Source organism: Antrostomus carolinensis, unplaced genomic scaffold, assembly GCF_000700745.2.
Source record: "Antrostomus carolinensis isolate BGI_N321 unplaced genomic scaffold, ASM70074v2 scaffold38491, whole genome shotgun sequence".
NCBI lineage: Eukaryota > Metazoa > Chordata > Aves > Caprimulgiformes > Caprimulgidae > Antrostomus > Antrostomus carolinensis.
The window spans coordinates 1,709-17,105 of NW_010294392.1; the positions used below are offsets into that span (position 1 = coordinate 1,709).

General features: G+C 37.3%; 1 protein-coding gene across 1 annotated transcript in view; it reads left to right on the top strand.

The window, feature by feature from the left end:
* Window positions 1-536: 536 nt before the first annotated feature.
* Window positions 537-15,397, top strand: part of LOC104532409 (SWI/SNF-related matrix-associated actin-dependent regulator of chromatin subfamily A member 5) — a gene marked incomplete at its 5' end in the record, with an annotated part of 20,100 nt that continues 5,239 nt past the window's right edge. The window contains 16 exons of the mRNA XM_010177609.1: window positions 537-611; window positions 3,423-3,589; window positions 4,316-4,416; window positions 5,072-5,172; window positions 6,959-7,138; window positions 8,578-8,733; window positions 8,833-8,964; window positions 9,661-9,729; window positions 10,265-10,374; window positions 10,650-10,876; window positions 11,670-11,791; window positions 11,991-12,143; window positions 13,386-13,518; window positions 14,224-14,372; window positions 14,607-14,726; window positions 14,956-15,066. Coding sequence (XP_010175911.1) covers window positions 537-611; window positions 3,423-3,589; window positions 4,316-4,416; window positions 5,072-5,172; window positions 6,959-7,138; window positions 8,578-8,733; window positions 8,833-8,964; window positions 9,661-9,729; window positions 10,265-10,374; window positions 10,650-10,876; window positions 11,670-11,791; window positions 11,991-12,143; window positions 13,386-13,518; window positions 14,224-14,372; window positions 14,607-14,726; window positions 14,956-15,066 — 2,106 coding nt within the window. The remainder of the gene's footprint in view (window positions 612-3,422; window positions 3,590-4,315; window positions 4,417-5,071; window positions 5,173-6,958; window positions 7,139-8,577; window positions 8,734-8,832; window positions 8,965-9,660; window positions 9,730-10,264; window positions 10,375-10,649; window positions 10,877-11,669; window positions 11,792-11,990; window positions 12,144-13,385; window positions 13,519-14,223; window positions 14,373-14,606; window positions 14,727-14,955; window positions 15,067-15,397) is intronic.

Here is a 15,397-nt window from a genome sequence, read left to right on the forward strand (position 1 = left end):
AAATAAATAGGGGAAAAATGCAGTTTGCCTAAATTCCTGCTCTGCTTCCAGGAGAAAACTGCAGTCCAGATTCTTATTTAAATTTATTCTCTTGATGCAGAATGATGAGGGATTGGGATAATCTGGGAAAAGGAAAAAAACTTGAAACTACTTTTCCTGTGGGATGAGAGCTGGTACTTGCACAGCACTCTCAAGAGCCAGCTTTAGGAAGGTTTTGGCTCAGCACCCTAGAAGCAGCATGCCGCGCTCCTGGACCACAGCTGTGTCTCTCATTCGCATTGATGTGATGCTTTAATGATGGAGCTAAATCGGATTACAGAGATCTAGCTCTATCCCTCACCCTGTGGCAGGGATCTTTGATCCATCTCCAGGTAATTTTGCAGTAAGTAATAGAAAGCTGACTATATCAAAGCAGCAAAAGATGGCTGTGCCATCTGATGTGGATAGATCGTAATTTGAAACAAGGTTATTCTCCTTTACACTGTTATTTTCCCTTGTTCAGAAAATAATTTTTTTCTAATTCTTTTTAATCTCAGGAATGTTTTGATGATGCATCACCAGGAAAACAAAAAGAAATCCAGGAAGCAGATCCTACATATGAGGAGAAAATGGTATGTAATATTTGGAACTGTTTACAGCTATCCAGTACTTGTGCAGTACTTTTGAAGCAGACTTGAGTTTTCTGCTTGTTTCAAACCTATTAACTGGATTTATAAAACTTTATCTAGTTACTAAAAAATATTTAAGTAACTCGAAACAAAAAAAATATCCAGAAAAATATGTTTAGACCCTTTTCCTTTTTATCATTTTGTTCACTGGTCCTGTGCTCTATTTCCATTTCCATTCCAGTCATTGGTAGGAATAACTGTTAATGTGTTTTGCTGTTTCTAGGAAGTGTAGTCCTAGGAGCTTTGAGATGCTCTAGGTTTAGAAGATTGATGAATGGGAAATATTCAAATATCTTAGGGGAAAATAAAGTAATAAAAAGTTGTCAAGTTGCATTTGCAAGTTATCTGTAGGCTTGTCCTTCCTGTAGGCAGGGTTGACTATTCACTTCCTGAGTCAGAAATGGAAGGTCCTCTAGGAAAGCGTCCATAAGTATTTAAGTGGCTGCTACCTTACTTTCTCAATGTATGGAATCAGATGAAGTCTAGGATTTTTTTTGTATCAGTGTTGAATACAGGAAAATAATTCCAAACTTGTTTTTGAACTGCAGGAGTAGCAGTCCGTTGTAGGAAAAGTGTATTTAATTTCCGTTTGGAAGGGTTAGCAGTAAAAAGAGAGCTTTGGCATAAGACTTGGAGTAGGCACTGCATTCATTTTCGGTTGAATTATACTCTAGTAGGAGGACTTCAAAATAGGCAAGTTCTTTGAAACAGTGCAGTTTATGGATCAAAGTAAATAAAAGTTGGCTCTGAAAATTCACGGGAGGCTGAGGAAAGGTTTGCTGTCTAGGTCAAGTGCTGAGTGTAAGCCTCGGCCAACATTTCAACCCTTTTGCTTTGTCTAGACTGAAAGGCATTTTGATAACTTTTTCTGAAATTTAATTTGTTCTTTGTGAAGCTCTAGTTAAGAGTCCTCGAGCTTTTGAAGATGGGTGATTCTGTGCTTCGTGGGTTAGATAGGAGAAACTTTGTGTTTTCCTTATTTTTTAGTTAGTGTAATATCCTGAATGTAAGAGATGGAGCCTTCCACTCCTCACCATCTCATCATGTCTTCTTTCTCTGTTCCTCCCAGCTTTCCTTTCTTCCTATGCCAGTGTCCGTGACTGCTTGTGGAATTTCTTCATAGGAAAGTGAAACTGATTCTTATGTTTTGCTGCTTCCTGTGTTGTTTCTTCCTGCCACTGAAAATAACTCAGTCGTCTTCTGCTAATTTCTTTGTGCTACTTCCTGGCAAACTGAAGAAAGTGAACTGGAGTTGTCTCTTCTGGTCTCTAGACAGGCATGATTACAAGGAGGGTTGCATTTTACTGTCATAATGGTCAGAAGATGCACTGGAGAAGAAAACGGGAAGGGTTTCTCTGTTGGTAGAAGGATGGTTCAAGGCAGCAAAGTACAGCCTGTTCTTGTCTCTGTCCTATCTAAAAGATACAGATAATGGTTGTTAGTCTGTTAAAGGAAAATCCTTAAGCGCGATGAAAACGAGTTGAGGGGATGTGTGTGCAGTGCCAAAACTTGGAGAAGATTTCTCGCTAAAATTTTAGAACGAGGAAACTAGCAATACAGTGTGTATTTCTTCCATTTCTCTTTTATACAGTGAAACAAGTATTTAAAAATAAGGGTCAGCAATTTGGATAGTAGTAAGATCTTACCTAGTTTAAGCTTCAGAAACTACTGCAAAGTAAACAAACAAGCAAACCTATGAAGAATAGACAGGAAAACTTAATTCAGTGGATGTGGATTGTAGTTGTGTTAATCAAGCTTAAATTATAGTTAGAGTGGGTCTGACTCTTCTGTGGTACGTACAGGATCTCTTTCTTGGTCTCTTTCTTCTCTATAATCTCCTGTCTTTTGCATAGTGCAGGATGCAGGAACTTGCTTTAACGAGGAGAACACTTAGAGAGCTGGCATTGCTCTTGCAGAAGGCTGGAACATGCGTTGCTTTTTACTAAGAAAACTGACTTACTGTAACTCTACAAGTTGCTAGATACCAGGTTATGTTGTGGCAGCTGGCAGAATGTCAGAGTGGTTGCTGTTAGGCTTGGAGTTGTTTTTGGTCTCTGTTGTCTGTTCTAAAGTCTTGATGTGGTCTTGGGAAGGTGTGTTGATTCCAAATGGAACCTGCCTCAAAGGAACTGAAGCTTTTAGATACTAGCATTGTCTGACAAAGAGGGCAGTCTGACAAGTTAGGTTGAGCATTTCTAAGGGGTCTCTTCTGCTGACACAGATGTTCTGGCTTCTTGCTATGGGCTCTTCTACCCCCTCCACCCCTTCCACACCAGCTGTTTTGCTTATCTGACACCACAGTGAGCTGGCGTATCTCACTGAGCAGGCAGGAAACTAATGTGGTAGAAAATAATTGTTGCCAGGTTGGTGAGATGAACAAGTTCATTGAAGAATCCTGTGTATGCTGGGTGGGGGTAAATTTCTGGGAGTGGGACTTTCATTTTTGATAGGAGAAGCTTATTAAGGGGACTCTGGCCTTGTCTAGTGACACTCGTGCAATCTTTGTGCCAAGCACAGGCTTGTCTTGCAACTTTGATCTTACTGTGTGGCAAAGGCTAGCCTTGACCCCATAAAAGAGTATTGAATCTGTCGGCCACAGTTACATTGTTGGTGTTAATTATTTCTTCTTTGTTATCATAGGTATGGGTATAAAGAAATGTGAATCTGAATTGTTTAAAAAAATATTTGCCTTATTTTAATGAAAAGATACTGTAACATCTCACACTTATTCCACTTAATTTTCTTTGTCAACAGCAAACAGACAGAGCGAACAGATTTGAGTATCTGCTGAAGCAGACTGAGCTGTTTGCTCATTTCATTCAGCCTGCTGCTCAGAAAACTCCAACTTCACCTTTGAAAATGAAACCTGGACGTCCACGAATAAAGAAGGATGAGAAACAGAATTTACTGTCAGTTGGCGAGTGAGTGATGACATGTAGGCCAGCTTGTACTGTAATTATGGATTTTATTGTACTTTAGAAGCGTAAGTTAAACTTGCTCGTCTTTTGTCCTATTTTGGTGTGTGTTTTATGCTGTGTAGTTGTGGGGTTTTTTTAACTGCCCATCTGTAAGTTAAGAATTCTAGGAGTTAAAATAATTTTGTGTTGGTGGTAAAGCACTATGATGATTAAAAGTATTCCAGCATGAAGGAAAGTGAGGACAGAAAAGTAGAGCATTTGTGGCTGTAAGTTGTAAGTGTTCACGGAGAACATCTGTAAACTGCGTCTTACAGGCAGCATAAAAACCAGAAGTCTAGAAATTTGGATTGCCTTCTTTGCATGTATGCCTGCATATCTAGTATATCTAGTGTTTGGCAGATGTTCCAGAACTCTTGAATACAGTGTCATTCCCTGTCTTGTAGTTAAAGTTCAGTACTGATGCACACAATTTTTCCCTTTCCAGTCACTTTGCTCTGATATTTGAGCTTGCTAACAACATGGTCATCTCACCTTAAGCTAGTGGCTGTAAAGAATTAAAAAGCAGCTTTTCAGTTGATCAGCTAAACATGAGTTCTTCTGAAGAATCTTGCTTTAAGCTTCTTTTTAGTGTTTGTGTTCTGTACTGCAATGACTTTAGATTTAATTTTGGAACAGTTTCATATCTTTTCAGTTTAGCTGGAAATTTACTTATTTCTTGTGCTTTTTCAGCTACCGCCATCGTAGAACGGAGCAGGAAGAAGATGAGGAGCTGTTAACAGAAAGCTCTAAGACAACTAATGTCTGCACTCGATTTGAAGAATCTCCATCATGTGTGTTTCTTTTTATTTTTTTTTCCCCACTGTTCTTTTAATTCAAAATGTTGTTTAAAATGAAGTTTATTTTAATTCTTTCCAAGGGGAGTAAATCAACTTTGGGGGTCAGGAGAAGGAGAAAAAAAATCCAGTACCAGTCTGATGGGACAAAATGTATTAGTGAGGGACTGTTTATTTTCAGTCAGGCTAGAAAGATGGTCCAGGGAGTCTTGTACTTTAGACATCCAGTTGCTATACTTTAGTTACTACGAAAGAGCTACCTGGTTTTAATTCTGTCATCTTAGAATTATTACATATGTAACCTACCTTCTGATGCAATTTAAAGTACCTAACATCTTCCACTTCATTTAACGGAGAATTAATTATTGTGTTGTTTAACATTTGACTGTGTTCTGGTTTGAGGGATGGTGGTAGAATTGGAATTTCTACGTATTTTGGGTTCTTGCAGAAAACAAAGCTGTTGGAGCAGCTTGCAGAAACAAATTAACGTGTCACTGTCTCCAGTCTGCGTAGTCCTTGGAATTCACTGCATGAAATTTTCTGCTTGATTTTGTTCTGTAGCTTTGATAATCAGTGGCAGTTAGCAGGCAAGGGATGGTGAAATTTCGGTAAGTTTTTACAGTTCTTTTTTCTATTCTTTTGTGTCTTTTAGATGTTAAATGGGGAAAGCTGCGTGATTATCAGGTCCGAGGATTGAACTGGCTCATCTCTTTGTATGAAAATGGCATCAATGGTATCCTGGCAGATGAAATGGTATGCACGTAGCCTACGTTTTTGTCAACACATGCCATACAGTACAATTTTAGTTCAGCTGTATATGTGTTTTTTTTAATGGCACAAAATGCAATACATAATTTACCAACTCCTATTTTTCTAGTATGTCACTAATGTTAAAAATATCACAGGTTTCTTAAATGAAGTGAACTGTGCAGGCAGTTTTAGTCATATGAAAAGGGAATCTGTCAACCTTCAGAAAAATAAAATTCAGTGGAGGAGAGTTGTTCTGTAGAATGATGTGTCCTCTATTTTTTTCTCTAAATTGCAGCTATTTTGTTATGGCTTTCTCAAGCTGCCCTTGTGAAGAGAGTGTCAAGTATGAAAAGAGCAACAAATGCAGGAACACTTCCTGTTTTTGTTAGGGTAAAGTGCCGATAGCAGGGTAGGAGTGTCCTACATGGACTGATCTCAGCAGCAGGAGCTACAGCAGTGGGAAATTTTCTGGGAAAAATGATGCAAAGATAGATGTATCTACAGAGCTGTGCTAAAATTTTTTTTATACCATGACTATGGACATTTGCTTCTGTTTTGGTTCCTTTTCCTTGGAAGACAAGGAATGAATGCAGAAGAAATTGTAAAAGTTTAACAGGCAGATATGTTTGTCCTCTAAGTGATTTTAGTTGTATCTGGTTTTCATAAGGAGCAGGTAAGGAAAAACAAAAATCTAACTATATTTCAGTATGTTGCATTTCTCATACCTTCTGGTAATTTCTGTGTAATAAAACTTCTTCAAGATAAACTAGAGACAGATTAAATTATTGTTTAGTAATGTTTAATTTTGAAATAGATGAAGTATTTTCTTCAACATACGTGCTTATGAATAGAGGAAAAGCTTTTTACTGAGTACAGTTGTAAGTGGAGCAGGCTTGTTTTAACAAATGACTGGGAAGCTTTAAAAGTCCTTGGATTTGTGGTATTCCAAAATCAATCTTCTCTTGAGGTGTTTAAGTATTTACTATTGAATATTTTTTCATTCATTCTTAAATATTAATCCTTTTGAACTTATTAATAGCTTTCACTCAGCTTGTACTGTCTTACACCAGGTGGAATGTAGTTATTTTGTAGACAAAGACTTGAATTTTAGAAGCAAAAATAACTCGTAGTGAGTGCTTTCAGGATTTTTAAATCCCGTGTGTTTGCGTTGTAATCTTTTTGAATTATTTAAATGATATGAATGATCTGGTTTTTGTATGTTTTCATCAGTTTTATTTTAATTAAAATTATATGCTGAAAATACAAGGTTTTAAACATTTCTGTTGAATAAGGAACAGAGCACTTAAAAAAAAGGTACTTCTAAAGAAGCTCAGTATTTTTCTTCTTTGACATACACAGCTGACATCATATCATGTATCATATTTCAAGTTTAAGAGGATGCATACATTGTTTTTGAAGCTTCTTGACCTCTAAATAAATAATCCGAGTACACGCTAGTCTACAAAACAACATTTTATGAAATAATGTTTTCGTGCACTTTAAAGAATGTGTCTTATTTGGAAGGCAAGGCAAAATTCTGACTTCATAATCCAAGGTTTGAAAATGTTACTCTTGGTACTTTTTTTTAATTAAACGTGAGAAGCCATGCAAGCTTTTTCCAACTAAGATTTTAATGCCTTTTGTAAGTAGCACCGTCTTTAATTTAATCTCACTCATTTATTCAGGCTGCTGTGTCTTCTGTGTTGTACTGGGAGCTCACTCTGGGGTTTTTTAAAGGTGTTTCCTCAGAGATTTTTTTTTTTTTCTGACACGTTATTGTCTCCTACAGGGTCTTGGGAAGACACTGCAAACAATTTCTCTTCTTGGGTATATGAAACACTACAGAAATATTCCTGGTCCTCACATGGTGTTAGTTCCTAAGTCCACTCTACATAACTGGATGAATGAATTCAAGAGATGGGTACCAACGCTTCGAGCAGTTTGTTTGATAGGTGACAAAGACCAGCGAGTAAGTTGTGATGTGGTGGTTTTTCCTGTGTAAATCCAGCATGTGATATTGCTGTCCTTTACCTTTCATTCCCAGAGAAGAATATTCCTTGGATTTATAGTGGTTAAACAGTAAGACCTACAAATGCTACCTACTTAAAATATAACCAGCTTAGAATTCACACGTATGTTGCCCAGCTGTTGCTGCATCACTTTACAATCATAATTTCTTCACCGAGGGTTTTTTCTCTCCTTTTGGGAAGGCAATACATCATGTAGACCAACAAAACCTGATCAGTCTTAAAACAGGCAAAGAAAGTGTTTTATGTAAAGTGTTGCCATTTGTGTGAATACATAAATCTGTAAAAAAGTAATTTGATTTCTGCTCTACATAGTCCAGTATGTTGTATTGGCTGTAACAGCAGCTCTTAAGAGGATTATGGGGTCTGTCACTATGGAACTGTTTTTCTGAAAACAGTTGTCAGCTTAATGTTGGAGGGGACAAAGTGGGTTGGTTGGTAAAACGGTATGCAGATGGATCTTATTTGGCTTGAATTTTGGTAATTAAAAGAGAAAATACTGTTTAGTCTTTTATGGCCTTACTATTTCAATCATTCTCTTTGTTACTTTACTATCAGTTCTTTGCTCCTTTTTTTTTGCGTAACAAAGAAAACTTAAAAAACATGGAATATGATGACGCATCTGCAGATTTGTCAACTGGAGTTACCCGTTTATTTATGGCAGGAAGAGTTATTTCTGGTGCCATTAAACTTCTGCTTTTGTCAGCAGATTTTTTTTTTTTTTTTTTTTCCGAAGGACATCCAACTCTATTTTCAGAGTTTGTTTGGTTAGAAATTACAAAAATATCGATGAAACTTTAAATAGTTCTGGAGATCATTGGTCCAGGTGTGATATCTTGTGATTTTTTTTGTGCATCTTTTTTGAATCCAAAATGTCTTATTCTTTTCTGTATATTTCTTGACTTTTATACATCTCTGTTTTGAATTCTAATTTTTGTGTCTACTTTTAACCTTGGATGTCAGTGCTCTAGAAATTGTTCAGTTAGACAAATAAAGCTCTGCTTGGGATTGTTTTTTATATTCAAAGCCTACCATTTTCTAAACTTAAAAAAACCAAAGCAAACCTGTAGAAAATTAATTCTGAGTTCTGATCTTAGCGTTCAGCTGTTGAAAACCTCATGTGTGTAGGTAGTCATCTGCTGTTTCCAAAGCCAGTAGCTGGAGCTGAAATTCCTTCTCTGCTCTGCCTCAAGGGTTTTAGCAGCTTCAGCACCAACAAAACTGTCAGGCTTTACAGTGGTTGTGTTATATTTCCTCTCTAATTATTTTTTTCTTTCAAATTTAGTAGCAACTTTGTTTTAAATTTTTAACAGCACTAGTGTATTCTTTTTGGTTTAGGTTTGACAAAACCTCAGTAACTAACCATCACCTTGTTGTCTAGGCTGCCTTTGTCAGAGATGTGTTGTTGCCTGGAGAATGGGATGTCTGTGTAACTTCGTATGAAATGCTTATCAAAGAGAAATCAGTATTCAAGAAGTTTAACTGGAGATACCTAGTTATAGATGAAGCCCACAGGATTAAAAATGAAAAATCAAAGGTAATTTGTACTTCACTGAAAGAGAGATTGCGGGTTATTAGGTGGTGGTGTGGGGACTAGTAATATTTTTATATTTGCTCATGTGTCAATGTCTTTCAGTTATCAGAAATTGTGAGGGAATTCAAGACTACAAATCGACTGCTGTTAACTGGAACTCCACTGCAGAACAACTTACATGAACTCTGGGCACTTCTTAACTTCCTTTTGCCAGATGTCTTTAACTCATCTGAAGTAAGTCTTCTTTTCTGCTAATCAAATTAAATGAACTTTGCTGGTGAAGTATGGTAGGGTAGGCTGTTTTTCTCAGCTTACCCATTTCTAAGGGCTGTTGTGAGCTTGGCAGATATGAGAGGTATTTAAAATCACAATGAGATGATGATCTGTGCTGCATTTCAGAACAGGTTTAAACATTGTGATGGCTAAACCAGCTAACTTTGTTCTTACATTGGCAGGTACTACGTAATGAGCAATAGACTTCACAAACTGAAGCAGGTGCTTAACTGTTCTGATGAATTAGGAGTAACAGCTGTAGAAAGGGAAGCCTTGTGGTGCATTGCAACAACATTTTACTTTTTCATTTTCACTTTTCACCAAATGCTGCAGTAGTGTACTTCGTCCAGATTGAATTTGTCCAATGGAGTGATATAAGTGAATCCTTTTCAACAGAAAAGGACTCACGTATTGCTTTTCTTTTTTTATCTCTTCCAAAAGAAAGGAGGTTTTCTGTCTTTTTTTTCTTTTTTCTTTTTTTTTTTTTTTGGAAGATGGTGTGTTACAGGGCTTTCTATAAAAATAAACCAAAGAGGTTAATTTGTTTGTTTACTTACAGCCTGTGTAAGAGAATCACTTGAGTTGCATTTATTCACCATTGTAATAACTTTGCACCTTGAAAGGCAACCTTACCTACCACTGATTTTGTCGATACAGGACTTTGATTCGTGGTTTGATACAAACAACTGTCTAGGAGATCAAAAGTTGGTGGAGCGTCTCCATATGGTAAGTCTTTCTGCTTTTTGTACAAGTGTTATGTTTACCTAAGTTAGGTTCTAAATAATGCTTCTAATGCTTTTTGTAACAGAGTAAGGGTAAGATAGTTTATTCCAGAAACTGTTAGACTTTCAGCATAGGTTAGTGAAGTTCAGAAGGTGATCTATTTCTTGAAAAGGAAATTGTTTTGGAGGGAAGAGAAGAGTCAATAGTTCTGGCTTTCAGGGTTCTGAAATGCTTACATTAAAAATATTGGCTATGAAGGGACTATAAATATTTCAGTCAACCAAAATTAAAAAAAAAAAATCAGGGGGCATAGAACCATCTGAAGGATGATTTTGGCCTAATTTTTGAGTCTTCCAAAGAAAGCACAGGTATGTTCCCATGTGTAATATAACCTGTTCACATAGATTGCTTTTTCAGATGATCTGGTAATAGGTCTGGTGTTTGAGCATTTACGATAGAGCGTATCTGCACTGCTTTTGTCTGTTGACCTGTTCAGTGTTTGTTTCCAAAATACATTTAATGATGCAATCTCTTTCAGGTGCTACGACCGTTCCTTCTGCGTCGCATTAAAGCTGATGTAGAGAAAAGCTTGCCTCCAAAGAAGGAAGTGAAAATTTATGTGGGTCTCAGCAAAATGCAACGGGAATGGTAATTCACATACTTGACTGTGCTGTGGTTGAGGCTCAGAAGGAATGTGCTGCTTGTGACTTGACTATTGTGTGGAACTTGATTTCGTTCCTCCTGTTCTACTCCCAACTCATACATATTTCCTTGTGACGCTTTTGTGAATACAAAACCGTGCCTGTCAGGGAGAGTTACCTGATGAAATGAGGGGGAGGCTGAGCTTTTGACTATACTTATCATTTAAAGAAAGGCTCACTTTTGTTTTAGAGTTAAAAAAGATTTTTCTTTCTTTGATGTAGGTATACACGAATCTTAATGAAGGATATAGATATATTGAATTCAGCTGGGAAGCTGGACAAAATGAGACTGTTGAATATCCTCATGCAGCTGCGAAAATGCTGCAATCATCCATATCTCTTTGATGGAGCAGAACCTGGTCCACCTTACACAACAGATATGCATTTAGTCACCAACAGTGGCAAAATGGTAGTACTGGACAAATTACTGCCTAAGTTGAAAGAACAAGGTATGCATCCCATCGTTGTTGTGCGAGTTGTTTGTTCAATGAGAAGTATGAAAGTCAGTGCTCCTTAATGTTTCCATGTATCCTGGGCAAAAATGAGCACACTTTAGCCAGGATGGTTGTTGGTTTCTAGCGTGATACCAGCTTGTCAAGCAATGTATCTTAAATACTTGATACAAAAACAATTTGTTAAGTGCTGTCATAAATAATTGGATCAAAGTAAACTGACAAGTCCTTAAGAACAACTTTATTTCTAGATATCTGAAATCCAAAACAAATACTTCAAATTTTCATTCTTTATACTCCTTGATGTTTTCTATTTGTGTTACCATCTTACTCTGCTGTGTCTGGGAACATTGTGATAAGGAGTATAACAGAAAACAAAAGCAAAAAGGCAGGCATTAGCTAGACTCTAACATAGAGTAAGGCAAGCAAGCCCCATGGTAGGCACAGGAGCCTGCCAGTGAGCAGCTGTAACAGCTCTGAATTCAGTCTGGCACGCACCAGTCACATCTGTCGTTATGTGGAACCTTTCGAGCCCCACGTCAGGCACCAAAAAGGCCTGTTGGGGTTTAACCTCAGTGGGTAGCTGAGCCCCACAGCCCCCCAGCCACTGTGATAGCAGCGGCTGGAGCGCGGCTGCAGCCCTGTGTTATATATTGGGTTCTGAAATGCTAACTACTTCTCTCCTTAGTACATGGAACTGCCCTCCTTCCCTTGTTGGTAATGCAGACCTGCAGAGTTTGATCAAACTTAAGTTTTGGTGAAAACATAAGGAAGCTTTTTACCCATACAGGTTCGAGAGTCTTAATCTTCAGTCAGATGACCAGAGTCCTAGATATCTTGGAAGATTACTGTATGTGGCGAAATTATGAATACTGTAGACTGGATGGACAAACACCACATGACGAGAGACAGGTATTTAAAATCTGAAGGATTGCATTTAAGTAAAAAGAGTACTCATAAACCATTGGGTTCAACTCTGTGTTGGGTTTGGGGAGAGGGGGCGGGGCATTTTTGGTAATGCAGGTTTACAGGCTGACTGTAATTCGGAATGTGCATTCTCCAAAAACCAACAACACCTAAGGCAGCTTGTCTGTTCCTTTTATTTATTTAGGCATCTATTAATGCATATAATGAACCTGGTAGCTCAAAATTTGTGTTCATGCTGAGTACACGGGCAGGAGGTCTTGGAATCAATTTGGCTACTGCTGATGTTGTAATCCTGTATGATTCAGACTGGAATCCACAAGTAGATCTTCAAGCTATGGTAAGAATCCAGACAGAAATTATGTTCTTTTTTCTTCTCTTTCTCACATAACTTTCCTAGAAATACATGTGTGTCATGATACAGTATTTCCAAAATAGTTGTTTTTCTTGCTTTAGGACAAGAGTATCACTTCTAAGACTGATTTCTAAGTTCCAGTGCAGCTTCCGCTGCGTGGAACCCTTAGTCGTATTTGGGTTATACAATGATTTATGCAGTGGGAAATGCTGAGTATGTGCTACAGCACTCTTAGTAGTATTTGAGGAGAATAGCCTGTTTTGTTTTAAAAAAAGCAAAGCTCTAGCATGATATGTGTTAATCCCCAAATTATGGGGAGTGGAGGTGAATGTGTTTACATTGTTCTCTGATACCTTGGAAACAAAACAAAGAAAAGTTGAATTAAACTTTTCAAAACCTGCTGTTATGGTGGTGATAAGGGAGTGAGCTCCTTTTAGCAACCATCTTTAATTATTATTTTTTTTAAGTATATTTGCATGTCTCTGCAACCTCAGGAGCAGTGTCAAGAACACTACTGACCACTGAAGCTATTTAAAAACTACCAGTGTTTTTTGACAAATGAGGCCTTTCAGAGACAAACCTTGTAAATTCTTTTTTTAAGTATTTCAGTTAAGCTGCAGGTTCTCAAACAGTCTAGCAAAAATGAGTTCAAAAGAATGATAGAACTGGTGTCTGGAGGCTAAAGTGAGGTAGTTCCAGCTACCACTAATGGTGTATGTTCAGAATACTAATTCTCACAGTGGTTAATGATTTGCCAGTCAGGTGAGGTGGTGCATTGTATTTTTCTTGAAATATTCATGGCACGACTGAACAATTTTGAGAAAGACAGTTTTTGGTCAGTACAGAGGTAATTTCTTAAAGACTTTGATTTTACATAAGGTCAGGAGCATTCAGTCTTCTCCCCTCTGTGATTTAACAACAACAACAAACCCCAACCCTAACTCATGCTGTATTTAGGTGTGGCATCTGGAGACACACTTGTTGATGTTATTTAAAAAAAAACACCCCAAAAATTGCAATGCAGATAAGCATGTGCTGTCTTGGGTAGTCACGGTAACTGGATGTCTATAAAGATTTAACTAACTTATGCTATCCCATTTCGTACGTTAGTATGTTGAAACTGATGAAAATGGAAGACTCGTTATGTAGTTGTATTGGGTTTGCGTTCAGCAAAGGTTAACCCACCACAAGCACTGAAGTTTTTGTTACTTTTTTCTTTTTGCATAGGATCGAGCGCACAGAATTGGCCAAACAAAGACTGTTCGAGTGTTCAGGTTTATCACAGACAATACCGTGGAAGAAAGAATAGTGGAACGTGCAGAAATGAAACTCCGGCTAGATTCTATAGTCATTCAGCAAGGCAAGTTTATGGAGCCAATTTGTATATATGATGTGATTTTTTTAATTATTATTATTTTTTTTCTCCTCACAACTTGTAAACTCTGGCAAAATTGGCTAGTAGGGATTAATGGGAATGTTGCTTTTGTGCTTTTGCCTCAGCTGAACCCTGCAGCTGAGTGCAAAGGCCTGATTTTCCTGTAGGGGTAGGCTTTTCCTCACTAACTTTTTGGTTACCTCCCTAGTGATAACGTATGTACAAGTGGATCTAGTCAGCTTTTATTTTATTGGGGTTTTTTTTTTAAAGCATTCAGCTTCTCCTTTGAACTGGAGAAATTAATGCCTTGCCTCTTTTTAATAGATGGGGAGAAGTGAGGACAGTGTAACTTTTTTGGTTGACTTGATGAGAATCTATTTCTGAAAAAAGAATTCAGTAAGGCTTGATCTGGAAATTGTGAAAATGTGCATCATAACAAAGCTTATATGGAAGACCTCACACCCAAAATTATGCTTGTTGAACACAATTAATATATAATAAAGCAAATGTATGTGGTCCCTGTCTGGATTTTGCTGCCTTTTGTGTGTACTTTGTGTTGTTGTTTTTCTTCATTTGGAATTTCCTTTACTGAGAGAAAAGGAAATGTAAGGGGGAGAAAAAACATGTATTGCTCCTTCTGTAATGTAAACTCTTTAGTTAGCTGCTCTCTGCCAATGCTTTTACCTTCAGGAAGACTGGTGGATCAAAACCTGAATAAACTCGGGAAGGATGAAATGCTGCAAATGATTAGACATGGAGCGACACACGTGTTTGCCTCAAAGGAGAGTGAGATTACAGATGAAGACATTGATCACATTTTGGAAAGAGGTGCAAAGAAGGTGAGATAAAGTTAAAAAAAAAAAACGAAAGCTCACCTGTAGACCTAAATTTGATGGCAAGATAGTATATCCCAAGATAACTGGATTGTTAGCTGGAGAGAAATAGAGCTTTTGCTGTTGAGAGTTTGCGTATTGGTCAAACATGTTTTTTTTTTTCTACTGTTGTAAATGAAATGTTTTACAATGAAGTACCTTTCAAAATTGCTACTGTTCTTTTTCTCTCCCCCCTCCAAGACTGCAGAAATGAATGAAAAGCTTTCAAAGATGGGTGAAAGCTCACTCAGGAATTTCACAATGGATACGGAGTCCAGTGTGTATAATTTTGAAGGGGAAGACTACAGAGAAAAACAGAAGGTAACTCTTCAGTTTCTTTTGGAGGAAAGCACTCAGTTGTACGATTGAACTGTATTTATTTAAATGTTGGTTAAAATACAATATAGTCTATAAAAATTGTTTATAAGTTTAATTAGTCATTTAATGAAGTAGATGTAGACCTAGTGTTATGTAAAACTTGTAGCTGGTCTGAGTATTTTGCAAGGCTTAGTCTTAACGTTTTTGGGGTTGGTGGGATTTGTTTTTATAGATGGCATTTACAGAGTGGATTGAACCACCTAAACGAGAAAGAAAAGCCAACTATGCTGTGGATGCTTACTTCAGAGAGGCTCTTCGAGTCAGTGAGCCAAAAGCACCCAAGGTGAGTTGACTAATTTAAAAAAATTATTGTTCAAATATGCATGATAAGTGGTTAAAGCTGGAACTGAGAAATTGGTCTTTATTCATAAAAACTGCTCTATTCACTTATAAACTGGGGAGGCAATTTAAATTTAGAAAATTCCAAAGTACTTGAGAAAAAAGTAAGAACAGGATGAAACTTGTAAGATGTTAGGACAGTAAGACCAACGTGTTTCTTATTTTACTTTTATGTAAGCAGGTGTGGATTTTCTTTATTTTCCTTACCTGTGGAAGATTTCCTTATTGCTGCTCAGAACACCTGAACTTTGTTCAAGGGGATGCATGTGTGACTC